Source organism: Dermacentor albipictus, chromosome 6, assembly GCF_038994185.2.
Source record: "Dermacentor albipictus isolate Rhodes 1998 colony chromosome 6, USDA_Dalb.pri_finalv2, whole genome shotgun sequence".
NCBI classification, from domain to species: Eukaryota; Metazoa; Arthropoda; class Arachnida; order Ixodida; family Ixodidae; genus Dermacentor; species Dermacentor albipictus.
The window spans coordinates 130,886,732-130,914,665 of NC_091826.1; the positions used below are offsets into that span (position 1 = coordinate 130,886,732).

Here is a 27,934-nt window from a genome sequence, read left to right on the forward strand (position 1 = left end):
CTACTGGGTAAGGAAGGGTCCCTGCCCCTTCTTAAGAATAGAAATTACGATCGCTTCTTTCCAGGCGGACGGAATGTAACCGGCAAAGAACATCGGGTAAAAGAGCGACAGGATTGTTCTGTGGGTTTCAATGTGTAAATGTTTGATCATTTCATATAGCATTCTCTCACACCCTGGAGCTTATTTGTTACAGCAATTTGATGAGCCCTGGAACTCCGCTATAGTAAATGGACGATTGTATAAATCATTGTATGTGGCTTTCCCACCCATAGGCAGTCGTTCTGCTTGTCGCTGGTATTTCAGAAATGTATCTGTGTATTACGAAGTACTCGAAATGTGCTCGAAATGTCCGCCCAGACAATCTGCCTGGTGCTCAAGAGTGTCTCTTTGTGTATTTAGCTAACGTAGAAGATGAGTTTCGCGGCTATTTATTTTGTTCACCCTCTTCCGGGTTTTTCTTTCGCCTGTGTAAGAAGTGATGCTAGTCACGTATTTTCCCAACTTTCCCGTTTAGCGCGGTGGTGTGTTGTTCTGCCTTGTGACTTAATCACTTTGCAGTTAATTACGGTCTCTGTGGTTGGGTAGTTATGTACGAGATTCCAAGTGCTCTGTCGCTTTTTCCGCGTTTGCTTACACTTTTCATTCCACAATGAAATATGTCGTTTCGAAGGCGACCTCTTTAATTTAAGAATGCATGGTGACGCAGCATTAATTACAAACGCTGCTATGTAATCTACCGCATAGTCTAGACTAAATACACAGATATCATTCCAGGGCAGGTGTCAGTTCGCTCAGCGTCATCCAGTTGGCTGAATCGACTTTCCATCGGGAAGCGTGTGCAGGGCACTCATCTTGTTTTCTAAGGCTTCAAACTACAAGAAAGTGATGACTTCCGCAAGTGTTAATAATTACATCTCACTCCACATATCGCACAACTGTACTGGACACTATGGTTAGGTCCATGGAAGAAAAGGTTTTGTGCGTAGGGTGGCATAATGTAGGATTTTTTAAAAGAAAGCAGGCACTTGAAGCGAATAGGACGTTTTCTATCAGCCGTCCTCTCGTATCACAGCGAGTGTCACCCGACATTGTTCTATACGCGTTTATATCACCAATGACTATGTAACAGTGAGATAGCTCATTATTAACGCTTTGAAATGACTTTCCGAAGAATTAATAACTTGTAGGTATGTATACTGAGGTTATAGTGACTAATTTATTGAATAGCACTGCTTCGATTGCAACTGCCTCAAGAGAAGTTCGCAGCAATACCTTGATTTGGGCCAGTTGGTTCATTTTGACAGTTTTCATAAAAGGCGCTAAAGACGAAGAGAAAGTCGTAGGAACACATACGACAGGACTGGCGCGGCTTACGACTGGCGTTTATTACAAACGGTCATCTATTTATGCTCTGCACATCACGTACATCACGCACTCATTATCATACACACAAAGATTCAAATGAATAATACCATGCACACGTAAGGAAAGCAGGCGACAAGTGCGTCAGCTGTACATCTTTGAATTTGCAAGAAAAAGAAGCGACGTTTCTTTCAATATATCTAGATACTTGAACTGATTGACCATACAATCGTATGTATGATATCATTCATTTCAATCTTTGTGTGTATGATAATGAGTGCATGATGCACGCGATGCGCACAGCATCAATAGATGACAGCTTGTAATGAACGTCATTTGGAAGTAGCGCCAGTCCTGTTGTATGTGTTCCTTTGGGTTCGTCTTCGTCTTTAGCGCTTTTTTATGAAAACCATCAGGAGTTCGCAGCCGACATCAGTTGACGACAGGGAACACCGTTGTCGACTGTTATACACTCTAAGAAAAAAACGGACTAAGCGTGAGTCACAGCAACTTGACTCTTTTTTTTCTTTGCTAAGACTCATTTTTTGTGTGAGTAGAGTAAGAAAATAATAAGTCAGTTGACACCGATGGCTTGTGAAGGGTCGTCGTACAAGATCGCGACTTAATAATTCGAAATCAGTCTTGGTGCGAGAAAGATTATAATGCAGAAGAATTACCAGGTAATTTCTTCTGGCTTATACTTGCTTCTGGCTTAGGTGGACCCTTAGGGTTTGTGTCCTGATTTTAATGCAGTCTCTCGCTCTCTCCTTCTTGTCATGTTCTGCAATGACTTCTTACTCTAAACGTTGATTTTATTTGACCATGTCTCTTGAAATCGCGTAGCTGGTTTTTGTGGCAAGGAAGACCTGGACTTGTCACACTGGATTCTGACCATAAGTAAACCTAAAAAAAAGTACTCGCTCCTAAGCTGAGCCCAGCAATGAGATAGGTTCCATAGACGCGCTCAACAGTGTCGATTGTAAATGTAGTTCCGCGACGTAAAATTTCATTTTGAAGATTTAAATTCTCTAACCAACATATTATTATGAAGGACGCGGCAATAGGGAAATACAGATTCATTTTTAGCAGTTAGGATTACTTAACATGCAAGGAATGCACGGTATACGAACGTTTTTGTGTTCTGCCCCAATTAGAATCCGGTTGCCGCGGTTGTGGTTGAACCTGTGACCTCGAACTCAGCAGCACAAAATCAAAGCCACTAGGCGTTCCGCGACGAGAGTAAAACATTAGCGCACCCAGCACTGCCTTTTAACCCTCTCTAGAAATATAAAAGCAAAAATGTTGTAGTTTCGCCCGAAAAGCGATGCTTTGATAGCCATAGCTATGTATTAGACATCTACAAAAAACAAGTTTCGTAGTTTCACCGGATGCATAATTTGTAGGAAACATTCGCTTACTAATTAAATTAGCAAGCACGGGGTCACGCGCGCACTTGTTAACCGGAACAGGTCTTACTGAAATACAACGAACCCTCACAGTCACAACGTTGGCGTGAGGGACGTGAACAGAGGCGACCGCATGTTACTGCTGCCTCTTTCTTCAACGCGTCTCCGAAACATTAAACTGTAGAAGAGTACGCATTCGGGCAGGTTGGTTCATATTTGGGCTAGAATATGAGAGAATGAATGTATTGTTGATTGTGATAAATTCATCCATGCATACAATCTTCATCACTTTGTTGAGGTGGCTAAACTCTTGTGTGAAGTTCGACACCATTACCTTCACTTTTCCTCCATTTAGCTGTAGATGTCACAAAAGTAGCGTAATTTCTTCAATTCTCCGCCCATGCATCCTATGTATACACGCCTATTAAGCATCGCTTCTTTAAGAGTGGGCCGCAAGCCTACGTGCCGCACAGTTTCCGCGAACGGTGGAGAACGTGATATTGGGCACATCCAGAGCACCTTGAGCTATGTGCATTCGTGACTGCTGTCAAGTGTGTGATTAATTTGCTCGCCGGAGAAGGTGACCGCTGGTAGGGTTGAAACCTTGGCGGCCATACACCCGGGCTACGTGAGGCCGGGTGAATCCGTGGCTGTTGTTTTGTGTGTTATTAAATTGCTTGCCAGTGAAGGTGACCGCTCGCAAACTCTAAACCACGGTGGAAGCATGCCCGGCCTACGTGAAGCCGTCTTCGTCCGCAGCTATTGTTTTGTGTGTGATTAAATTGACTGCCGGTGAAGGTGACCGCCAGTGGAGCCTGAACTACGGCGAGAACCAGTGTGCGCTTGCGTGATCCATGTCTGGACGACAAGAGGTGAACGCCGGCGCCTCGAGAGGTTTATAAAAGCACGTCGATCCTACACTTCACCAGTCTTCTCCGGGGACGATAAACGAACGCCGGCCAACTCCCGTGCAAATAAGCTGCCGACACCACGCCCCGACACCGAACACTGCCAGCCGCCGTGGAAGCCGGCCGCCGACGTCGAGGCGCCGACTTCGAGGGTCACATACGGGCCGCATCGTTTGGGACGGACTGCCGGCGCACCCGGTTGACTGCATGTCGCTTTTGATTCTGTGGAGTGTCGACTCTAAATATTTGCCTTCTCAATTACTGATTAGGCATCTAGTTAGAACTGATGTTCATTGTTCATGTTGCTATTGCACAAAGCAATTGTTTAACTTCGTTACACGTGTTCTTTGGAATTGTAACTTTACTGTTGCCGTCTAACATATTCATATCCACTATACCTAATAACGCCAGTTTCTTTTGTTGCTAAGCAATCACATTAAACCACTGCCTTTTGGTTGATTTCATCAGGCCTTTGCCTCGTTCGCGAAGGTAATTAGCGAAAGCCAGGCACCAGACTCCACCCCCTTATGCCACTACTCATCATCATCATCATCAGCCTGGTTACACCCACTGCAGGGCAAAGGCCTCTCCCATACTTCTCCAACAGCCCCGGTCATGTACTAATTGTGGCCATGCCATCCCTGCAAACTTCTTAATCTCATCCGCCCACCTAACTTTCTGCAGCCCCCTGCTACACTTCCCTTCCCTTCGGATCCAGTCCGTGACCCTTAATGACCATCGGTTATCCTCCCTCCTCATTACATGTCCTGCCCATGCCAATTTCTTTTTCTTGATTTCAACTAAGACGTCATTAACTCGCGCTTGTTCCCTCACCCAATCTGCTCTTTTCTTATCCCTTAACGTTACACCTATCATTCTTCTTTCCATAGCTCGGTGCGTCGTCGTCAATTTGAGCAGAACCCTTTTCGTAAGCCTCCAGGTTTCTGCCCCGTAGGTGAGTACTGGTAAGACGCAGCTATTATACACTTTTATACACTACTCAGGAGGAGCTAACGCATCGACGCTGAGCCGTAACAGAAGAGTACGTCTTGCGAAACTGATTTCACGGTTTAGTAGTAGGTGCTTGTCAGCCTCGACGATGGCTTCCATGTATCCGGCTGCTTCCGCACCGACGGAATACAAAATGATTCTCGATGCAGATTTCTAACCCCATCTTCAAGCAGACTCGAGACTCGGTGGTATGGAGGGCTCTCCAGCAGTATCGCTTGGTCTGTGAGCAGCGTTACGGATTTGGACTTCTGGTCGACGATCGCGCCGCGTTGGCTCAGGAATCCCATGTCCAGGATGACGTCTCGTGGGCGTTGTCGTAGGATTACGAAGGCCGCAGAGTAAGTCTGGCCATGAACAGCAAATGCTTGCTGGGCACATTCCTGTTGGCGTAATAACCTGTCTACAACCGCCCTGATTTCGCGCCTTCCCATGAATTTTTAACTTTCGTGAACTGGGCGGTGGAGGATCCACTGATGACAGAATATACGGCTTCTCTGACGGCTATAGCGCGGACTACGCAACCGTCCAGAAACACGTCGCGTTCGAAGGTACTTTGTGATGCATTGCATTTAAGTCGTGGCGTTGTATCATGGCTGTTACGTCTCGTCGTCAGGTCTTGTCTCGGTGATGTTTTTTTGTGCTTGCACGTTTCGTCTGGACGGTAGCGTGCGGTTGCTGCACTATCGGGATAATACTTGCAGCGTTGTCGCCTTCGGTGGAAGATACTCAGACTTTCGACGAACAGCAACCACGCCTCTATTGATTGCTGTTTTTAGTTTTCCGGATAAGGACTAAAGGACCGACCATGGTTTGGGCCAGTGTACGGTCAGCACTGCCACGAGTGGTAGCGGCCTGGCGGCAGTGAACTGTCAGATGGTCGAGGTCTCCAGAGAGTGGCAGTGACGTAATCACCGATCTCAGGAGGTCATTCGCCAATCTGTGGACGCGGGGCGTTGAAAGCGAACTTTCGTTGTGCTGTTTCGCGGTATAGCCAGCAGCCCTAGACATGTCCCGGTTTTCCGCAGTGGCAGCAGAGCGGGTGGTGGTTTAGTGCGTGCCAAACGTCCGTCTTTCTTGGGGCGTTGCGTGGGCTAACAGACAGACGGTTTTGCGGCAGTGCCAGAAGCTGGCGGCGGAATAGTGGTGTTACTGGCCCTTGGCGCGGGCGCAGAAGTAGAACTCGAACTTGAGGGTGTCCAATGGCAGCGTAGAACATCACGTCAGGTGGGAGTTGCGGCAATGCGGAAATTCCTGTAGCTTCAGTGACCGCTTAAGTTGTTCCTTGACTATGCCATGTCATTGATCAAAGCCTCTTCAGGTTGCGACCTAGGGCACAACTTCTGCCGCTCATTCCGTACGACCACTATTATTGTCTCGCACTGGTAGTAGGTCCCTAGCACTCAAGCTTCAGTGCACTTTGTTGCCAGCGCACAGTGGTTCTATTGCCTGGCGTGCATTTCAAGCGTAGTCTCAATGTTGTGGCCATCGAAACGAATCAGCGATGGTGTTGAGCGAGTCTCTTGCGAATCCTCACAACAGTTGTTCTTCCACACCCCTGCAGCAGAAACCGAGCTTCCTTTTATGCAGAGATGTCGGAGTTTGCGTGGCGGAACAGGTAAATCATCTACTCACTAAATATCACGATGTTCTCGTTTAGCAGCTGTAGACAGGTTTCCAAAAGAGTTTCGGCACTTTACTAGCGTATGATAGCCGTGAAGGTCTTCAACAAGTTCTCATGAAATTGTTCCCAAGTCTCTTGGGTGGCCTCTGTTCTAGAACCAGGCCGCAGCAGCGTAATGCAAAGTAGACATAATGCAACTTGTCCTCGCTTTTCCAGTTGTTGAACGTCGGGGTCCCCTCGTATCTCTCCAGCCAGGTTTCAGGGTTTTCAAACGGTGTTCAGAAGGAAGGTACGTAGCTCCGCGGGGGTTTTCAGAACGTTGGCTGCAGGCGAAGCTTATTTTTTCATCTTCATAGATGACTTCTCCATGATCTTCCTGGTTGTCTCACCTAGGATTTCGTGCTACGGGGGCAAGTTTTGTAGCCTGCGGCTACCTCGATGGTGTCGGATGCCATTTCTGTTGCCTTCAAGGTTTGGGCTTTGCCGAGGCATCCGTTATATGAACGCAATATCAGCTCAAGCTGTAATGACGGTGCACTTGAGTAGCACGACGGAAGTCGCGGAAATAAGTATTTATTTTGCGAAACTTTGGTGTGCCGAGCCCAAAAGGAAACACTCACAACAATGAGAGCGACGAGCACCGATCATCGCTCAATCGCCTAAGTGTGACTCAAGCGCATCAAATTTCGTACGTGGCTCGTTGAATGTTCCGGTGCGATTGCCGATGCTCTCCTATCTTCCAGAAAGTACAACACTATTAGCGTCGCAGATAGAATCAACCATAGGATTCGACTACGTTACAAACCACGTAGACGCGTGTTGCCTTGTCGATAACAATTGGTTGTTAGTGGGTGAAATGCAGTCTCGAGAAAAAGTATACAAATTTACACGTGTCCGTATATTTATTGCACAATATAAACGCTCTTTCACGCAAACACTGTGGCGAATCATTTTTTTACTGCAGGTACTGCAGTCCATAAGCAGCGCACAAAAATAAATAATTTTTTCCCACCGATTTCCCAGCCTTTCACCAATGATATCACACGCGACCTTTATTGTGAGCCCAACTACACATGCTTCTCTGCTTGTGCCCTGTTACGAGCCCTTCAGATGAAGCCCACATATCTCTTATATGAATTGTTTTAACATCACCTACACTATGAATGAATGTGTGGTTTTTATTGGCGCAAGGGCCAGGTATGGTCAAAGAGCGCCATGCAAGTGTTAGTGATTTCGCAGTGGAGTGATGGGTTCTATGAAGCTTATGTGACGTGGCTGTAGAGGGGCCTAAAATATAGTCACTGTAAAGTGCGTAAAATGTGCGTGTAATAAAATTATGGCGATTAAAATTGACGTGTACTATGAGCATTAAGGTGCACTTCAAAATAATGAGACGACATAAAAATGCATAAGATTCTAAAATTCACTAGATCACCATGGCCTCGTTAGAGCCCTTGAGACACAAGGTCCTGGAGGCATGTGCTATATAAAACAACTATCACAGCGGCATCCTCTGGAAAGGGGATACGCTACCAATTTATTGGGCTCATAACATGTAGGACAACCTCATTTAAGAAATTGAGGACTACTTTGGTGTTACAAAATGGTTCGCTACCAAGAAACATAACTAGGTGAAGAGGTACACGATATGCAAGAGGAAAATGTTTCTTTCTTTCAGATTCAGCTTTGTAACACTCCAAGAGGACGGTCAGCCTCTCACCACATCGACCACAGGTTGGCGGTTCATTTCCAGTAAGCAGAAAATTGTGAGTACCAAATGTGTGCCCTTTTCTGAGGCGGCAGAATAGGACATCTGTTCGCCGTGATTTTTTGGGGGAGGGCGAAATACCTAACTGTGGCTTTACAACGTGCAGTTTATTGTTTATTTCTGCGTTTCACATGCGTTGCCAGTGTTGTCGCAGTTTCTTACGCAAGAAAGGCTTCAGATTTGTGACAGGGACAGCAGCTGTAGGAAAAGTGTTTAGTGATGTAAGTGGTGTGGCCATTTTATCAGCCAGTACATTACCCTCGATACCTCTATGGCCAGGTACCCAGCATATTACTACATGTATATGTGATAAATAAATACTGCAAAGGAGGGAGTAAAGTTCAATGAAACAGGATTTTTAAGCTTTTGTAATGAAATTAACGCTTTTACGAGACTTAGCGAGTCTGTGTATACAATTGCTCTGTCAAGTTTCAATTTCTGTATATGTTCTACTGCAGACAGTACTGCATAGGCTTCTGCAGTGAAGATACTTGTTTGCGGGTTAAATTAGTCTGATTTAGAAAGAGAGGGACCAACAGCAGCATAAGATACACCAGCATGTGATTTTGACGCGTCTGTGTAGAATTTGGAGCAGCTGTACTTCGATTGAATTTCACGGAAATGCATAGCGATTTCGAGGTCAGGTGCGTGCTTTGTGACCTCTACAAAGGATACGTCACAGTCTATCACCTGCCACTCCCAGGGCGGTAATAGCTTAGCTGGAGGCATTAGGCGATGTTCAAGAACAGGGACATCCATTTCCGTGCTAAGTTCTCTGGCACGCAGTGAGAAAGGAAGTCTCATAGAGGGTTTATTATGAAAAAGTGTTTCACACGTCAAGTCGTTAACAGTTTTGAAACACGGGTGTTCTTTATGGGAGCGCACATTGAGAAAATAGGTAAACTGATGTACGTTCTCTGAAAATGTAGTGACCACTCGTCTGACTCTGCATATAGAATTTCGACGGGGCTTGTTCTAAGTGCGTTTGTGGCCAGGCGGATACCCAGATGATGAACGGAGTCTAGCATCTTTAGCACACTCGGTGCGGCAGAGTGATAAACCACAAACCCCATAGTCAAGTCGTGATCGAACTAGGCTCCTGTAAAGATTCAACAGGCACCTCCTGTCGCTACCCCATGTAGTGTGGGATAGAGCTTTAAGTAAGTTCATGGTTTTTAGACATTATTCTTTAAGACATTTTATGCATGAAATTAAAGTGAGCCTGGAGTCAAGAATAACACCTAGAAATTTTTTTGTTGAAGGGAATTTATTATCCACCCAGTTCTACACAGGGGTCAGGTAGCAGTCCTCTCTTTCTTGTGAAGAGAACACAAGAACTTTTGTGCGTGTTCACTTTAAATCTATTTTGGTCTGCCCATTTCGACACCTTGTTTAAGCGCTGCTGTACCTGTCTTTCGCATATTTTCAGGTTGCAGGATTTGAAGCCTATTTGTACATCGTCTACGTATACGGAAAAAATGAGTGGTGGTAGTAAAGCACGTAGTGTCGTCATCTTAACGATAAAGAGAGTGCAGCTGAGCACGCCTCGCTGGGGTACACCAGTTTCCTGCGTAAAAGGACGTGACAGTACATTACCGACTTTTACACAGAAAGTACGATTGGACAAATAGCTTTCAATTATTTTCAACATATTTCCACGGAGCCCCATTCCCGACAAGTCTCGCAAGATCCCGTAGCGCCACGTTCTGTCATATGCCTTCTTCGATATCGATGAATATCAAGAGAAAATACTGTTTGTGTACAAATAATGCATCGCGGATATATCCTTCAATACGCACAAGATGATCGGTTGTCGACCGCCCTTGTCTGAAGCCACTCTGATAGGGATCGAGCATATTGTTGAGTTCAAGGAAATTTACGAGTCAGTGATTAATCATTTTTTCAAAAAGCTTACACAGACAATTTGTAAGAGCTGTCGGATGATAACTTTCTGCCAAGGAAGGGTCTTTTCCCTGCTTGAAAACCGGAACCACAATCGCTTCTTTCCATGTAGATGGGAGGTATCCCGCAGCACAAATAGTGTTGAAAAGTTTGAGCAGTGTAACATGTGTGTCAGTATGTAAGTTTCTGATCATGTCATAGATGACTCTGTCAGGTTCCGGTGCAGTGCTTTTGCATGTGTTCAAGGCAGCGCTCAACTCGGCAATACTGAAAGGCCAGTTATAGGGTTCATTCTGTGCGGATTTTTGTATGATTGGCTTACATTCTTCTATTTGTTTATATTTCAGAAAGGATTGGGAATAATGAATTGAGCTCGACATACGCTCAAAGTACTCCCTAAGTGAATCTGCCTGGTCTTGCAGGATATCGCCTTGTGTGTTTACCAAAGGGAGGGAGTATGTTTGTCGCCCTCTTTTCCTATTCACCTGTTCCAGAGTTTGGCCTCATCTGTATACGAGTTGATACCCGATAAAAACTTCTGCCAACTCTCTCTTCTGGCCTGTCGGCGGGTTCGCCTGCCTTGGGATTTTACTATCTTAAATTTGATGAGATTCTCCGCAGTGGGGGAAGCGCGTAGCAACCCCCACGCTTTGTTTTGTTTCGTACGAGCGATCCTACAATCGTCGTTCCACCACGGGACATGTCGTTTACATGCGAAACCATTTACTTCTGATATGCATTTAGGTGCGGCATCTATTATGAAGGCTGTAAAATACTCCACAGCAGCATCAATTCCGAACGAGGACATGTCATCCCATGATATACTAGTGAGAGTTCGGAATTTCTCCCAATCAGCTGTATCAATCTTCCACCTAGGAGCCTCTGGTGCATATTCGTTTTCTTTAGGTGTTCTCAGCAGTATGGGAAAGTGGTCACTTCCGTAAGGATTGTTGGTAACTTTCCATTCGAGTTCAGGCAGTGTAGTCGGGGAAACTATGCTAAGATCTATTGAAGGACAAGTTCTGTTTGCAAGAGAGTAATATGTGGGTTCCTCCTTATTCTACAGGCCCGCACCAGAAGGAAAAAGGAACTGTTTAACAAGACGTCTTCGCGCATCTGTACGAGAATCGTCCCACAGGTAGTTGTGTGCATTGAAATCGCCAAGTTCACCATAGGGTTCTGGCAATCCATCTATAAAGGACTGAAATTCATGTTTGCTTAGTTTTTAATGTGGAGGTATATAAAGTGAGCAAATAGTGATAAGTTTGTTTAGCAGAACAACTCGAACCGCCACTGTTTCAAGAGTCGTTCGTAGCTGTAAACGTTGACGCGCTATGCTTTTTTGAATTACAATTGCAACACCGCCCGATGATTCGATTGCATCATCGCGATCTTTGAGAAAAGTAACATACTGTCGAAAAAAGTTCGTGTAATTTGGTTTTAAGTGTGTTTCCTGCAAACACAGCACTTTTGGATTGTGTTTGTGGATCAGTTCTTGCACAGCATCATGGTTTCTAAGGAGAGCTCTGATGTTCCATTGAATAATTTGTGTATCCATATCGGAAGTAAATAGGTGCTGTGTGTACGGAAACGGAAGTGATGCCTTAGATTACAGAGCTCTTTCGAGGCCCTGTAATCGAAGTGTTGCCCTTTCTGAAGCGTTCGAGGGAACCTCGCCGCTGCTTAGGCGCTTGACGCGCCGTGGGGATATGTGTAGGGTCCATTGCCTCTTGTGAGGCGCCGGACACGTGCTCTTGCAAGCAAAAAGTTACGAGAGGGAGTCCCGCCTTGGAGGACAAGACCCCTGCGCCCACAAGTACGGAGGTCGATGGGGCTCCCTGAGGGATTTGACTGCACCGGCTGTTGCCAGCGCTGGAAGGGGCCAGGCAGGTTGGGGCAACCTCGGCTGCGCCCACCTTCGGGGTCTATGGCCCCGTCTCCTGGGTTGGCGTAGCAGCGCTAGCTGCAGCCGCCTGGAGGGAGGGGGGGGGACGGATGGCGTCACTGCCACCTCACTGGGTGTGGGTCACACAGCCGCCTTTGACCGTTCTGTTGCTGCCCCCTGACGCGCCACATCAGCAAAGGTGTTCTTTGACAGGAAGCATACCCGCCTGCGTGCCTCCTTGAAACTTATATTTTCGTTTACTTTGATCGTTACAATCTCTTTTTCTATTTCCAAGATGGGCACGACTGCGAGTACGCGGCATGCTCCCCATCACAGTTCACACAGTGGAGAGTGTTTTCACACGATTCAGAGGAGTGCTCATGAGCATTGCATTTTGCACAAGTTTGGCGGCCGCTACAGTTCGATGAGCTGTGGCCAAATCGCTGGCATTTAAAACATCTCAGAGGGTATGGGACATATGGTCTGACCCGGAGCTTCACATATCCTGTCTCAATACTCTCAGGGAGCACACTTGCGCCAAACGTAAGAATTAGATGTTTTGTTTTAATATCTTTTCCATCGCGCCTTAGCAGAATTCCCTTAACATTGGTTATGTTTTTACCGCTCCGGCCTTCCAATAGTTCAATGTCCGTTCTAATATTTCAACGTCCGTAAGCTCCATCAGGTCATCATCCGAAACTACACCACGCGTGGTGTTCATCGTGCGGTGCGGGGACACTGTCACTGGCACATCTCCAAATGATACAAGATTAGGCAGTTTCTCGTGTTGCTTTTTGTCGCGGAGCTCCAAAAGGAGATCACCACTAGCCATTTTTGATGCTTATTAACCTGGTCCAAATGCATGAGTTAGGGTTTTCGAAACAACAAAAGGTGAGATTCTTCGTGCTTCTTTTTCTTGTTTTTCAGAATGGATGACATGAAATCGCGGGAAAGTTTCTTTTTTGGCGTCCGAAAAATTGAAAAATTTCTTCGGTGCGCCCCCTTTTCAGGGAGCGATCAGATAGTGGAAGTAAAGGACTAGCCATAAGTGTGTGTGTATTTTTCGGCAGTAGCGCCAGCCAACCACCATAGAGCCCAACAGGGGGACACTGCAGGGCCTGTAAAACAGGGCCTACAAACGTCACCTGTACGCTACCTCTATAACTAAACATGACATAACCCAGGTTGGCTACTCACGCAAGGTTAACCCTTGCTGCCAGGAAAATCGGAAGTAATAAAGAAATGAGAAGGAGACAGGAAAGATGGAAAGTGAGAAAAAGACGAAGGTTGGAGGGAGAGAGATACAGGAAAAGGCAATAGCCGCTTTGCCCCGGGTGGGTCAGTCCGGGGGTGCCGTTTACGTGAAGCCGAGGCCAAAGGGGTGTGTTGCCGCAGCCGAGGGGCCATAAAGGTGCAAGCACCCGGCATTGGCTAACCCCCAGGATCCCCTTTTCCCCGGACACGGCTAAGCCGCGCACGGTTAGACGCAGGAGGGTCCAACCCTCATGTGCTCGGGTACGTAGTGTCGCAACACACGAAACGCCTGCTGACGCAGACGCCCCTGTGGGGATCACGTACACTACACCTCCTTATGGATATATGTGTTCAATATGTAACCACTCGTGTTTTTCTGCCAGGCTTCCTTTTCAGTTATCACTTCTTGCCGTGCCGTGTTACCTTTCTTCTGTCATTAGGGGTTATTAACAGAGGGTTTCTCTAGCTTTTATCAGTTGTTCCATCAGCTGCACGTTATCTGCTCACGCATTTATGGAGTTGATTGGGCTCATGTAAGTTCACTGAACAGCTCTAATTTATTCTAACGAACTAGCCATCAAGGTCACGGTGGCTGTAGTTTGACGTGTCCCCTCAAACCGGATGTCCTAGACCGTTTTGATCTTCAGCCAATCTCCTTCCGCAGTGGTCATTTTGCGCCATAGTGCCATAACCACTTCCAACACAGCGAGGCAAACTTCAGTTGTAGAGCTGAGCCCGTAAGGGAAGCGTGGAAACGATAGGCAAAATAAAAGTAGTTGAGAAACAACTTGCCGGAGGTGGAATCACAACCACTCCATAACGTATACGCTGCCTAATTCTGCTGTCATGGTGACTGTTCCCACAGCCACACCCTTGCGCATTCATGCATGTGTACAGTATTCAACCCATTTAGTGTAAGCCAGCGCCACTTAAATCCATGGTGGCGGATGTAAGAACCCTTGTTAGCGATGGACTCACGTAAAAATTGAGCTATATGAGGAAGCACCTCACGATTAAATATCACCTCGTATGCTACCTGTAGGTATCAAGCCTGCCGGAGTCCAGTGAACCACTCGAGGGGAAACCGAGGAGTCCGATTTTTTTTATCACAACTAAATTACACCAACAAATAATAAAGCCAAATGAAGCATAGATCAATCATTTGAGTTTTGATTGAAATGTACAAATGTTACTATAATCATGTTAGTGGAGTCTTGGGTCAGTTCAGCCTCGAAAGAATTCCCTGATAATGCGCTTTGATTATCTATTTGTGCACGGCGGCCTGACTTTCCGGGCGGCAACTTCTAAACTCACTTTTTTCAATGTGGTTTCATGTCTTGCTTCGTTTACAATGGCTTATCACGGGATAGTGTAGCCCTTGTCTCTTTCGGTAGCCTTTCGCGGGAATCAATCCTGGCCATGGCGGCCGCATTTCGATGGGGGCGAAATGCGAAAACACCCGTGTACTTAGATTTAGGTGCACGGTAAGGAACCCCAGGTGGTCAATATTTCCGGAGTCCTCCACTACGGCGTGCCTCATATGAGAAAATGGTTTTCGCACGTAAAACCCCATAATTTAATTTTTAATTTTTCTTTCGGTAGCTTTGATGTTTCTGCGGAAGAATATGCCTCTTGGCATTTGTATAAGTTTGCTTCTTCTAGCAATAAACTTTGTTGGAAGTCTGCGCTTTTCCTGCCTCGTTTGTCTTTTCTATTCACACATGCGCTGTACATTTTTGATCATGCATTACGAACACTTTCGCACTTGGAAATCTGTTTCTCACTGGCATGGTTCTCAGAACAGGACGTTTTGTTCCTTTCGAGAAACAATACTTGTTCCCATTATTCATAAGTGGGACTGAAGTCCATATCCACATAGGCCCTTCTGTGGAACTTATTTGTCCTGCTTTCTTAAACTTGCCACCTACTCTCGATTAAGTGTCTAATTACTGCTTCCATGAACATTTCGCAACTCGCGCATTTCCGCAAAACTGATATGCGAGGCTCTGAAGAACAATATATCTAACGGAAATAGGCTGCCAAGAGACTTATCAGCAATACCTTTTCGACACGCGCCTTATGATAGAATGACATATATATATACATATATATATATTGATACAGCGAAAATATCGCTGTAACATGCCAAATGGGAGCGAAATGTCCTATTCCGTGGTTTACATTCTAATGCCACGTTCTTGCCACTGCAAGAAGACGGGCTACATTGAAAAAGCAACGCTCGCGTCAAATTTTCTTCAACACCCTTTCCCTGTAAATGGAAAGCCAGAGTGAAAATAGCAACCGCGCTACGTTCTCACAGCAATAATGACAAATAGAGTTGGGCAAAATAAGTAACCTATTGTGTGGCAATGTGCAAAACATCTTGGAAATAGAAGAGACTAGAAAAACCAATAATAGAAGACAGCAAGAAGCATTACATACAAGAGCTGGTCCAGCCGGTTTCTGCAGGGCATTGGCCGACCAAGAGCTCACGGGCACGGTTGTGCACGAAATATTCCCCATCGAGAAGGAGTTGTGCGTCACGAAAATGACCAGGGTGACCCTGCATCGATGAAGTGCGCGAAAACAAAGAGTTGCGGTTTCACCTGAAAAGCGAAGCACCACTTGCGATGGCGAACTAGCAGATAGCTAGGTGATGTAAGGATAGTAGTTTTATCGACCGTGTAAATTTGTAGACATTCGCTTACTAACTGAATTAACATTGATATGATGTGTAAGCGCGACTAAACGAGTGCGTAGAAATAAAAAAAGCCTCACAGAGACAGCGCTGTCTCTGTGTGCCTGTTTCTTTCTACGTACTCGTTCATTCGCGCTTACACAATCATCATGCATTCAAGCCAACTAACCCACCAACATAATTTAACTAAACTACCAACCACAGTATCACGCGGGCACAGGCAAACATAAATACATCTCCCTTTATGAGCGTGGATATTCGCTGTGAAGATGCTGAAGTGGGGAAGCGTAGCAGCAGCAATGATCCGACATTCGTACATATCTTGCTTCAACGCAAACGAAACGTCGAAAGCAAAGGGCAAACGAAATTACCGGCACTACGTGCACTTTGCGTACATCTCTGATCGTTTTAAGATGAGGCCCGTGCGGGCGCACTTTGGCCACGTCTCAGATCACTTTCAAGATGCGGCAATAGAGAAAGAAATTGAACAAGAGGGGACACTCGGGCAAAACGTCACGCCTAGTGTTAATCCCATTCGTTAGCTGGCGCGAGTATGGGAAAAATAAAGACTGTGAAACGAGCTTCGAGAATGTTTCCTTTTTTTTAATTCTTGCCCGCTAAAACTAAAACGTTTCACATAAAAATGAACTTATACTGTGCGACTTATTTTTATCTCGTCACCTAGCAACACGCAAGCGGCATGCCAGACGCGCCATATGCATGCACCATGCGCCAGGGCGAAGGTCTTCTTGTGTCCCTGAAGCCGCCCCGAAACGCGAGCAGTCCTCCTTTAGGTGTTCGTTGCGAGTTCATGGGCATAGTGCTGACGCCTCCGTTCACTATACTGCATTGCCGCCTGTCTGCTGCTTGCTTAAGCGGTGAGGCGCGTGGTGGTTCGGTGCTTTACCTGACTGACGCAACACAGACTCGACTGCTACGTCCGCCACTTGAATTCCTTCACTAAACCTCGGCGCGCCTTTGCGACGCCGACTATGTGCGCATATTCCAAAAACTGCGCATCAGACGCAGCCAAATCGAGACAACTGAAGCTACCGCTTGCCTATCAGGTGAGGGCCTATTTCACATCATCCCGTTACTGGCAATTTTTTTATGACTAGGCTTCAAAATTGTCACGTGACGCTCCCTCCTAGGATTTTCCTCCCTCCATGCCTACGGAGGTTACTTCGCGGTACCAGCGTGTGTGGTGGGCATTACTGCTGCTGCAAGGGGCGGTGGCGAGCGGCTACGGGTAAGGCTCGATGTCGTGCGACGCTAAACGGGCCGTGCGTCAACGATGGCTACGACATGGCGCCATAGTAGCGCACGTCGCCTGTATGGAAACAAAGCGCTGCTTGAACGTAGCTGTCTCCGGTAGCAGCCGTGAATCGTGCCCACGCGACACCCATGCGTAACTCACGCGCTGCCTATCGCGATGTCCCAGTTAATGAGGCAGTTGCGCCACGCTGCGCTGCGCTACCCACAGCGTTCTCTTCCTAATATACACCGTGCACCTATACGATCTTAACACCAAATATTTACACAGGAAATGAAACCACGTATGGAGCTGCGCTGAAATGGCGCACTAGGGGTTATCGTAATCGTCGGTGAATTCTTTCAGCGCTGCTTTTCCAGCCGTTCGGCTATGAAGCAACTCGTCCAGATCAAAGTTCCGGTTGCAACAGATGGCTCCTCAGATGATGTATTAGGGTGACCTAGGGCTACTAGCGGTCAGTGCGAGGGACTTACAGAGACGTTCGAATATAAGTGACAGTGCAGCGACAGATCTAGACCTCAGAGTTAACGCAGGAAAATCAGAAAACATTATCTTTAATTAGGAGGCGAGTAATTACGTGGTGTCACTTCAACAGCAGCTGATATCCTAGACATGCAGTATAAGCACTTGACTGTATACATAAACAGATAACTAAGAAAATACTTCCTAAACGTCAGCTGAGGTAACCTGTGGATGACGAGAAGCAAAATGCAGAAATTATGAAGCATATAAAGCAATTTGGGATAACAATAAATAGGTGGCGCAAGGAATCGAGAAAACAGTAGTTGCGCCTGTGCTAACGTTCGTAAATGCGATTCTGTGCCAAAAACTTGAGATTCCGGCTCGGTAGAAAGTTATTGAAAGGTCGACGGGCTGATTGGCAGTGGGGGCCCGTTGTTAAATCCCCAATCAGGCCGCGCAGGGAGACAGAAATTGAGCTTATTTTGAAGTAAGAGAAATGCAGACCACTAATAGTTTAAAAAAAAAAAAGAAGAGCTCGGGAATTTGAGTGAAAATAAATGGGCAGCTAAAGTGCCGAACTATATGCGGCCCCAGAACTGGACCGCCAATTCGGGCAGAAGTCGTGAAATTGGCGACCATATACAAGGTAACCGAAAGTGGAAATAGGCAACATGAAGTCATCAAAAAAGAAAAAGAAGGTCAGAGAAGCAGAGACGGTAAATTAAGCTCAATTCATGTTTAAAAAAAAGAGAAGACCATGGAGATTTCGAAATACAAAACAGAAATCACGAGGAAGAATTAGTGCGACAGTACAAAAGGCAGTGCGTTGCAAGCTGAGGCCGCAGTTTGCTGCATGAGGATAAAAACCTACGGGAGCAAATGTTCGCAACAGCATGAGGCATGAGTCTGCTGCGGAAAATAAATGGAGACAACTTACCATATCCTAACTGAATATGCAATAGCGAGACCCGTAGGTATCGTTCATCTTCTAGAAGCGCTGTTATTTCAAACGGATTAAAACATTAAGCGGTCAGCAGTCTAGATAAGGAAGACACATTTAAAATCTAAGTCAAAGAAAAGCCAGAAGGTATGATTTACGCTGGTTACTGTCACTTTTGTAAATAATAATGAACAGGTAGGAGAATTAATTTCAGTTTAACACGCAAAACGTTTTAGCAACCTTGCAGAATTAGCTTGACATGTTTGAGGTTCTCTATGCATAGGCGCCGACTACGAGGGGACTCCGGGCCCGAGCCTCCTCCGGTGTTTCCAGAGAGGGGCTCTTTCCCCCCCCCCCCGCCGGTGATGCCGAAGCCTACCGACCGTCCCCTAAAGTGTCAATACCGTAATTTCGTCACCCACATTATGTGAAGTTTCTTTTAACTTGGCTCGACCTTTTCCCATAAAATTGTCTTGTGGCTAATGGCTTACTGCACCATTGTTGGCGCGTACGTCATTGAATTTCAATTGATGCTTTCGCTTTATTTCTGCAAATCCTGACACTAGGATGACAACCGCATAAGAAGTACCAGCGGAGGCTGCCTCATCAGTATTTTCTCACATCAACATTGTTTTGCAAAATTTGCGCTGTTAACACCATAGACATACACAATATATATATATATATATATATATATATATATATATATATATATATATATATATATATATATATATATATATATATATATATATATATATATATATATATATATATATATATATATATAAAGAACTTGAGTGGTGCTACAAGGTAAACAGAACAAGTATTTAATTTCGACAGTTTCGATCGGTGGACCGATCTTCATCAGGGTTTACAGAAAAATGGCAGTTCGGCCCTGGTAGGGAAGACACCAGACCGGGCACCCGGTCGTTCTTACATACTTCAAACCGAGAGGAACAGTTGTGACAGTGATTGATTTTCGGCGCCTTGGCAGATTTACAGCGTGGTAACAATAAAAATTCAAACAGCGCATAAACGACGGGACCAGAATGAGAAGGAGACAAACACTGCTCTGTCTCCTTCTCATTCTGGTCCCGTCGTTTATGCGCTGTTTGAATTTTTATTGTTACCATGCAACACCAACTCGCCCAATCCGGTGCCCTTCTGCAGATTTACAGCGGCCTTTGGCAGCTATGCAGGGCAAGAGGAAGGCGGAGTCACATGTATGTAGAGCAAGGAGGTCAGTGAGGGAAAAAAAGGAAAAGAGGAAAAAGAAATAAAACGGAAAGAAGAAGGAAAAAGCACACAGGAGGAGGGAGACGTAAGACGGAGAGGGAGGGGGGCGGGAAGTAGCGGCAGCTAGGTTCCCGTGCACCCGAGGCAAGGAGGGAGAAAGCGGTCGCTCCGCAGCTCCAGTGCGTGGGCTGCCGTTGTAGCGGCAGCGGGTGGTGGGGGGCACAATAGAGAAGGGGCCCAGAAGGAGGACAGAAGAGCGGCAACTTGTAGAAAGAAACACAGTGTCACAGTACAAATATACAAGGCAGGGCCCGTTCCGGCAACTTTGTAGTCCATCTACGGTGGGAAAAAAAGAAAAAATATAGTTCCAAAAAAGAATATATGCATGGAATTCGCAAAGCAAGTGCGCCCATGGGCTTAGATTTAAGGAGTCGAGTTAAATAGCCTCCTTGTGGTCCAGTTTTTGAACGTTTAACAGACAACTGACATCAAGTCAGCACGTGCGTATTTCAAGAAGGGCAATAGGTCACTCAGAATGACCACTTCAGTGGCAGGGTCCAGAAAACTGAATTTATTGGTTTTCCGCTCGCCCCCTTGAGGCGCATGCGGAGGGGTGAGCAAGCTCCCGTTTCTTTGACAATATCCCAACGGCCATCAGAGCTGATTCTCAAAGCCAAAACCTTGAATCCGAGGCGACCGATTGTTCTGAAGTAATTAGTGGGAAAAAGCACGAGACAGTGGGCAACGCTTCAAATGTCATAAACTTGTCGAGTAGCCCATTGTCGAGTGCGCAACTAAATCTCCTTTCGAAAGGTCTAACTTTTTGTCCGGCGTCAGGAAGGATGAACGAGTTTCAATTGTTTCAAGATTTGGATGACTTCGCGAGAAATTCGCGACTACGGGAGTACTTTTATGATCGAAAAACTACAGAAGGCTGTCTTGATCAGCTACCTGAACTATCCGAAAAATCATGGACACCAGGCGAGACACGCGACAAATACTTGGACATGTATATTTATGCGGTTCAAAAAAACATTATAAAAGAGTACGAGAGGCATCGTCCCATCGGCATCGTCCCATACCTCACGCCGAGGGCATAGCTTCCGCAGTTTCAGCTTACGCCGGCTCCAGCCAACCTAGGCAATTAGATAAAGACACAGTTGAGACTCCTTTAAATCTAGTACTGAAATATAACCACTTTGAGTTCGAGGACAAACATTATTTGCAAATCAGTGGAACCGCCATGGGAATGAAGATGGCGCCAAATTATGGAAATATCTTTATGGCATTTTTAGAAATGCCCTTCCTCGCAAACTCGGCCGTAAAACCAATATTTTGTAAGCGATTCCTGGATGACATTTTCTTTGTGTGGGCCGACAATGAACAAAGTGTCTTAGACTTCACTTACAATTTCAATTCTCTGCACCCATCAATCTGCTTTACGCACAACTTCTCCCAAAATAGTATTCACTTCCTCGACGTCACTCTGTCACTGAGTGGTGGTCGCATTTCCACGTCCCTATACAAAAAGCCGACAGATCGTCAGCAATATCTGCATTTTTATAGTAGCCACCCCCATCCCTGCAAAACAGGCATTCCCTACTCCCAGGCCCACAGATACAGCAGAGTCTGTTGCGAATCTGCGCAATTTGAGCGACACGCGGAGGAACTGAAATCTGCTCTCATACGCCAAAAATATCCTCCAAAAATAGTAGACGATGCCATTGAACGCGCCCGCAGCTTAGATCGAGCACAGATAATGGGAGAAAAGGTTAGCAATACCAATACACAATCAGATCCAAACTTGGTCCTCACATACACCACCGGTGCTCCACGGGTCAATGCCATTCTCACCCGCCATTTTAATATCATTAAACAGAGCATCCAACTCGCTACTATCTTCAAGCAGCCGCCTCGGGTTGTGTATAGAAGAAACAGAAATTTAAGGGATTTGTTAGTCAGGGCGAGGACACAGAAGTCAAACACGCCCAAGGGCTGTCGACCGTGTGGGAAACCTCGTTGCAAGGTATGCAGTCACATCACAACAGCAGACACGGCTGAAGCATCGAACTCGCCCTTCGTATATAAAATTACCGAAAATCTTGACTGTGATTCAAGTAACGTCGTCTACAAAATTCGATGCGAGGTGTGTAAGCAGGAATATATCGGCCAAACAGAGACCCCTTTCCGCCTGAGGTTTAACAATCACCGCGCGCATGTGAAAAGCCTCCCCAATTTACCCTTCTCCAGGCACGTTCGGCTGCCAGATCACTCCTTTGAACGCGTGCGCGTTGTGCTCTTGCAATCTGGTTTCCAACACACCCGTGCACGCGAGCAGAGAGAACCTTTTTTCATCCATAAATTTGGAACGTACACTAAAGGAATTAATGAGATTCCAGGGCGGATGACGTGCCTCCGGGATATGCCGTGAAAGTGCATGGGAAACGCGAATACATGCTATGTACTCTAAAATTGAGACGCTGGCTATTCACTACTTGCTCACCCCTCCGCATGCGCCTCAAGGGGGCGAGCGGAAAACCAATAAATTCAGTTTTCTGGACCCTGCCACTGAAGTGGTCATTCTGAGTGACCTATTGCCCTTTTTGAAATACGCACGTGCTGACTTGATGTCAGTTGTCTGTTAAACGTTCAAAAACTGGACCACAAGGAGGCTATTTAACTCGACTACTTAAATCTAAGCCCATGGGCGCACTTGCTTTGCGAATCCCACGCATATATTCTTTTTGGAACTATATTTTTTTCTTTTTTTCGCACCGTAGCTGGACCACAAAGTTGCCGGAACGGGCCGTGCCTTGTATATTTGTACTGTGACACTGTGTTTCTTTCTACAAGTTGCCGCTCTTCTGTCTTCCTTCTGGGCCCCTTCTCAATTGTGCCCCCCGCCACCCGCTCCCGCTACAACGGCAGCCCACGCACTGGAGCTGCGGAGCGACCGCTTTCTCCCTCCTTGCCTCGGGTGCACGGGAACCTAGCTGCCGCTACTTCCCGCCCCCCTCCCTCTCCGTCTTACGTCTCCCTCCTCCTGTGTGCTTTTTCCTTTTTTCCCGTTTTCTTCTTTTTCCTTTTTTCCTTTTTTCCCTCACTGACCTCCTTGCTCTACATACATGTGACTCCGCCTTCCTCTTGCCCTGCATAGCTGCCAAAGGCCGCTGTAAATCTGCCAAGGCGCCGAAAATCAATCACTGTCACAACTGTTCCTCAAGGTTTGATGTAGGTAAGAACGACCGGGTACGCGGTCTGGTGTCTTCCCTACCAGGGCCGAACTGCCATTGTTTTGTAAACCCTCATTAAGATCGGTCCACCGATCGAAACTGTCGAAATTAAATACTTGTTCTGTTTACCTTGTAGCACCACTCAAGTTCTTTACGTTTGAAAGGTAGCCTGAAGAATCCCTCTTTGCCTACTATATATATATATATATATATATATATATATATATATATATATATATATATATATATATATATATATATATATTAACTAACATATATATAAACATCTAACGTATACATATAATCAACTAACAATTATTTCTATAGGTTGGGATAGCCTAATGACTATGTACGTTCACCTCTCTTCGAATTGCTTTGTGTGTTTTTTTGATGCTACAAAATCCGGTACGCTTCCATCACCCCTTCCGCAGAGTTTATTATCAGCGGCGCGTCAAATACACGTGCATGATATTCGTCTCAATATTAATTCTCTATCCAGTAACCAGCGATAACAAAACTCACGCAAGAAAACACGCTTCCAGTAACTTCCAACATTTAGTAGGGATTCAAACACGTCACATGCGTGCAGGGGTCGTAAATCTATACAGGGTGCCCCAGTTACCTATCAGGCACCAAGATTTAAAAGAACAGGAATTCTTTACTCGAACAATACCTAGTAGACATTGTTTCCAGTGAAGTGGAGTAGCTGTAATTGTTTCGTTTCCGATATTTATTTGGTAATTGTAATTATTTAACTCATGACGTACTATCCTTGTTATCAAACTGTCAATGAGGCGTTTGCAGGCACATACAAGGCACATCTAATCGCGGTATCTTCAGCGACGTACCAATTGCGTACTATTTTTTCTTTCGACTGATAAATAAACCCCGCGAAATATGCAGAATACCACTTCACTGCGTTCCCACCTGCATCACAAAGCAGCGCCCTAGAATAAACTCCCTCTGAGTTAGCCAGAACGAAATAAAGTAAACAGAGAAAAAAGATCCTGATCGGGCAAGTGCCTTATCTGCTGCGCCTCGGCGGATGTAACACGACGCATAGTTGTTGCCTTAGCGTATACAAAGGGCACGGATGGTTCTTTCTTTCTTTGTGCCACAAAGCCTATAACTATAAGAGCGAATTGACAACAAATAGACAAGTGAAAATGTTTAAAAGTGCACTTTGTTTCTTCCAAGTCGCCATGTCTTTCTGCAATGAGCAGAATGTAAAAATGATCATTGCCTTTGGAGCTGAAAATGGCAACAAGAGGAAGGCGGCAAATATACATCAGTAATGGAAGTGTGGCGGTCGACGAAACGCATAGAATATCATCAGAAATTCTGAAAACATGACACCAACCGCCATCTTCAAGAAAGAGCGACGGAGGATGCCATGTTTGAGTTTGTCCTTGCAGCGGCTCGGTGTCTGCGCGGCCCCGTTTCATCAATGCATTTTTAAATAAACGCACCCCATCTTAACAATATATTGTAACGGACAGTTAAGGGAATCCAGATAGAACTATTTATTTTGGGCGAACTTGTGCGCCGGGGGTAAATAAAAAACACTGCCCCGTTCTAAAAGGGAGATCAGGAAGGCCTTCTTCTTCTCTCTCGAGCGTCGCTACACCTCGTCTTCTTCTTGTAGACGCCGACAACGGCCACCTGCGATGCCAGTGCGTGAGGCGAAAACACGTGCCATTATTTCGTCGACTTTTCCATAAAGTGCTGGTTCTACAATAAACGTTTATTCCTCCTCCTCCTCCTCCTCCTCCTCCTCCTCCTCCTCCTCCAATGCGCCGTTGTCGTCTTGAGGGGGCGCAGGAACCTGCGCGCGTTGTTTAAATGTTACTGCCTTGTGTCATTATCCCCCCTCCAAAACGCATCGTCCCGAGGCGTAAAGCGACGAAATTGTTCACAAGCAGTTGTCCATACTAAAGTGGTATATGGCACAAAAAAGATGTTTGGTCGAATATTCGCTGCCTGTCATAATATGGCTTCAGTCTGATCACATGTACAGTTTTTGTGCGACGCCGGCATCGTGATAAGCTTACTTGTCCTTCTGGCGTAACTTCGTAGTACAGGGGACTGATGCGGCGAAGTACTCGTTAGGGGCCGAAATAACGGCGCAAAAGCTTTTCGGACAGGCCGCACGTCCGCACGAGGGTCCAGAACCATACTCTGTCGCCTGGTGCATACTCGACTTCCCTTCGCCGCAGGTTCTAACGGTCCGCGTCGATGCGCTGCCTTTGTTGAATGCGATGTCGCGACAGCTGACGTGATTCTTCGGCCCTCTGTGTAAAGTCACTGATATCAGGGTTCTGTTCTGTACTGTCGCTGACAGGCAGCATTGCATCCAAGGGTGTGGTAACTGTTCGACCAAAAACAAGTTCGAATGGCGTTTCTTGAGTGGTCTCTTGCAATGCGGTATTGTAGGCGAATGTCGCATAGGGTAGGACCTTGTCCCATGTACGGTGCTCTAAGTCTACGTAAATTGACAACATATCGGTCAGCGTCCTGTTCAATCGCTCGGTTAACCCATTGGTTTGATGGTGAGAGGCAGTTGTTTTCCTGTGGCTGCTATGAGTCAATTTCATGATGGATTGCGTCAAATCTGCTGTGAACAAAGTTCCTCGGTCCGTGATAATAATTACAGGGGCACCGTGTCATAATAATATCTTCGTGACAAAGAATTCAGCCACTCCAACGGACGCTGCACTGTTTAGAGAGGATGTCTCAGCATATCGGGTTAGGTAATCGGTCGCTACTACAATCCATTGTTTCCCTGATGACGATGTCGGAAATGGACCAAGCAAGTCCATTGCTACTTGTTCAATCGGGGCTCCTGGGGGTTCTATTGGTTGAAGGAGGCCTGCGGGTTTTAATGGAGACGTTTTGCGTCTTCGGCAATCCCGACATGTTCGTACCTAATGCTGTACTGAATTCAATAGCTTTGGCCAGTAGTACTTAGCATGAATTCGGGCGAACGTTCTGCTCACTCCGAGGTGTCCTGCTGATGGTTCATCGTGACAGGCTTCTAAGATTTCCGATCGCAAATCTGAAGGAACGACGAGTAGAAATTTCTCTGTTCTGTGCTCAAAGTGTCTTTTGTACAGGACGCCATTTCTCATCACATACGATGACAATCCCCGACAGAAAGCTCGCGGAACATGGACGGGGCGTCCCTCGAGGTGCCTGATGAGTAGAAGCAACTCGGCGTCAGACTGCTGGTGTTTGGCCATCTCAGATGTGGTCACGGCTCCAAGAAACGGAAATTCGTCTCCATCTTTCACAAGAGTGGATTCGACCGGAGCACGTGATAAGCAATCAGCGTCACTGTGCTTGCGACCTGACTTGTACACGACCATTATGTCGTATTCCTGCAGCCTCAGACTCCATCTAGCAAGTCGTCCAGAAGGATCTTACAGGTTTGCAAGCCGGCACAATGAGTGATGGTCGGAATTTTCCTATGGCCCATGTTACTGCGAGTGATTATTTTTCTGTGGCTGAATAGTTGGTTTCAGCCCTCAAAAGAGTGCGGCTAGCGTACGCAATCACTCTTCCCTCTCCGTTTTGCCATTGAACGAGGACGGCACCGAGTCCTAAATTGCTGGGGTCTGTGTGGATGTATGTTTCCGCTTCCTCATTAAAGTGCGCAAGGACCGGGTGGTTTTGAAGTCGCCGTCGCAGCTCATTGAATGCATCTTCTTGTTCACTGTGCCATACGAAAGGCATATCTTCTTTCGTTATACGCGTTAACGACTCGGCAATCTTCAAAACATTTTTGACGAAACGCCTGTAATAGGCACAAAGTCCTAGGAATCGCCTAATGGCCTTTTTGTCGGTTGGTCTAGGAAACTTTTCTACTGCTGCGGTCTTCTCAGGATCAGGACGGATGCCTTCGGAGCTGTTCACATGGCCGAGGAAAAGGAGCTCATGGAAGCCGAGGTGACATTATTGTGGCTTTATCGTCAGCCCTGCTTATCGAGCACAGTCCTTAGTCGTTCCACATGCTGAGCAAAGGCGGTAGAAAAAATCACGACATCGTCAAGATAAACCAGACAGGACTGCCACTTTAACCCGGAAAGCACATTGTTCATCATCTGCTGAAAGGTGCAGAACAGAGGCTGAACGGAAGTACCTTGAATTCGTACAGTCCATCTGGTGTCACGAATGCTGTCTTCTCACGATCCCGTTCGTCCACTTCTATTTGCCAGTATCTGCTTTTGAGGTCGAGAGAGGAAAAGAACTTCGCATCCCGTAGTCTCTCGAGGATGTCATCGATCCTCGGAAGTGGATAGACATCCCGCTTTTTGACGACGTTTAGTTTCCGATAATCAGCGCAGAAGCGCAAGGTCTGATCCATTTTCTTTACCAGCACCACAGGCGAAGCCCACGGGCTGGTCGATGGCTGAAATACGTCGTCTCTAAGCATTTCTTCGACTTGTTTGCTGATGATCTCTCTCTCCTTCGGTGACACTCGGTAGGGATGCTGGCCAATAGGCCTCACAGCTTCGTCGACAACGATACGGTGTTTGGCGATGGATGTTCTCTGGACTTTCGATGTCGTTGAGAAACACGAGGCGAATTCTCGTACAAGTTTCTCTATTTGCTGCTTCAGGCTCGGTGATAGTGCTGCTTCGATGTTGACGGATGCAAGTATGGAGTCTACGTTGTCAGACTCCAGTAGTGCAGCATCGGAAGAGATCAAATGCGTAATCTGTTCATAATCGTTAAGGCGGGCAATGACGGTTCCCTTCGCAACATGCTGGACTTCATTTCCAAAATTAGTCAGGAAGACATTTCAACACCCGTAACGCAGCCGAACAAGACCCCTTGCCTTGCAGATCCCTTTTTCGAGTAAGAGCCCAGTGTTACTGTCTGCTATTCCTTCATAGTCGCTGAATACGGTGCTCCTTACGGCGACAGCTATGCTGGATCTTGCGGGTATCGTGACGTTGTCGTCTATAATCTG

General features: G+C 46.2%; 1 protein-coding gene across 1 annotated transcript in view; it reads right to left on the minus strand.

The window, feature by feature from the left end:
• LOC135918612 (uncharacterized) overlaps positions 1-27,934 on the minus strand; it is a 400,339-nt gene that overhangs the window by 37,539 nt on the left and 334,866 nt on the right. The window contains exon 8 of the mRNA XM_070521094.1: positions 15,560-15,680. Coding sequence (XP_070377195.1) covers positions 15,560-15,680 — 121 coding nt within the window. The remainder of the gene's footprint in view (positions 1-15,559; positions 15,681-27,934) is intronic.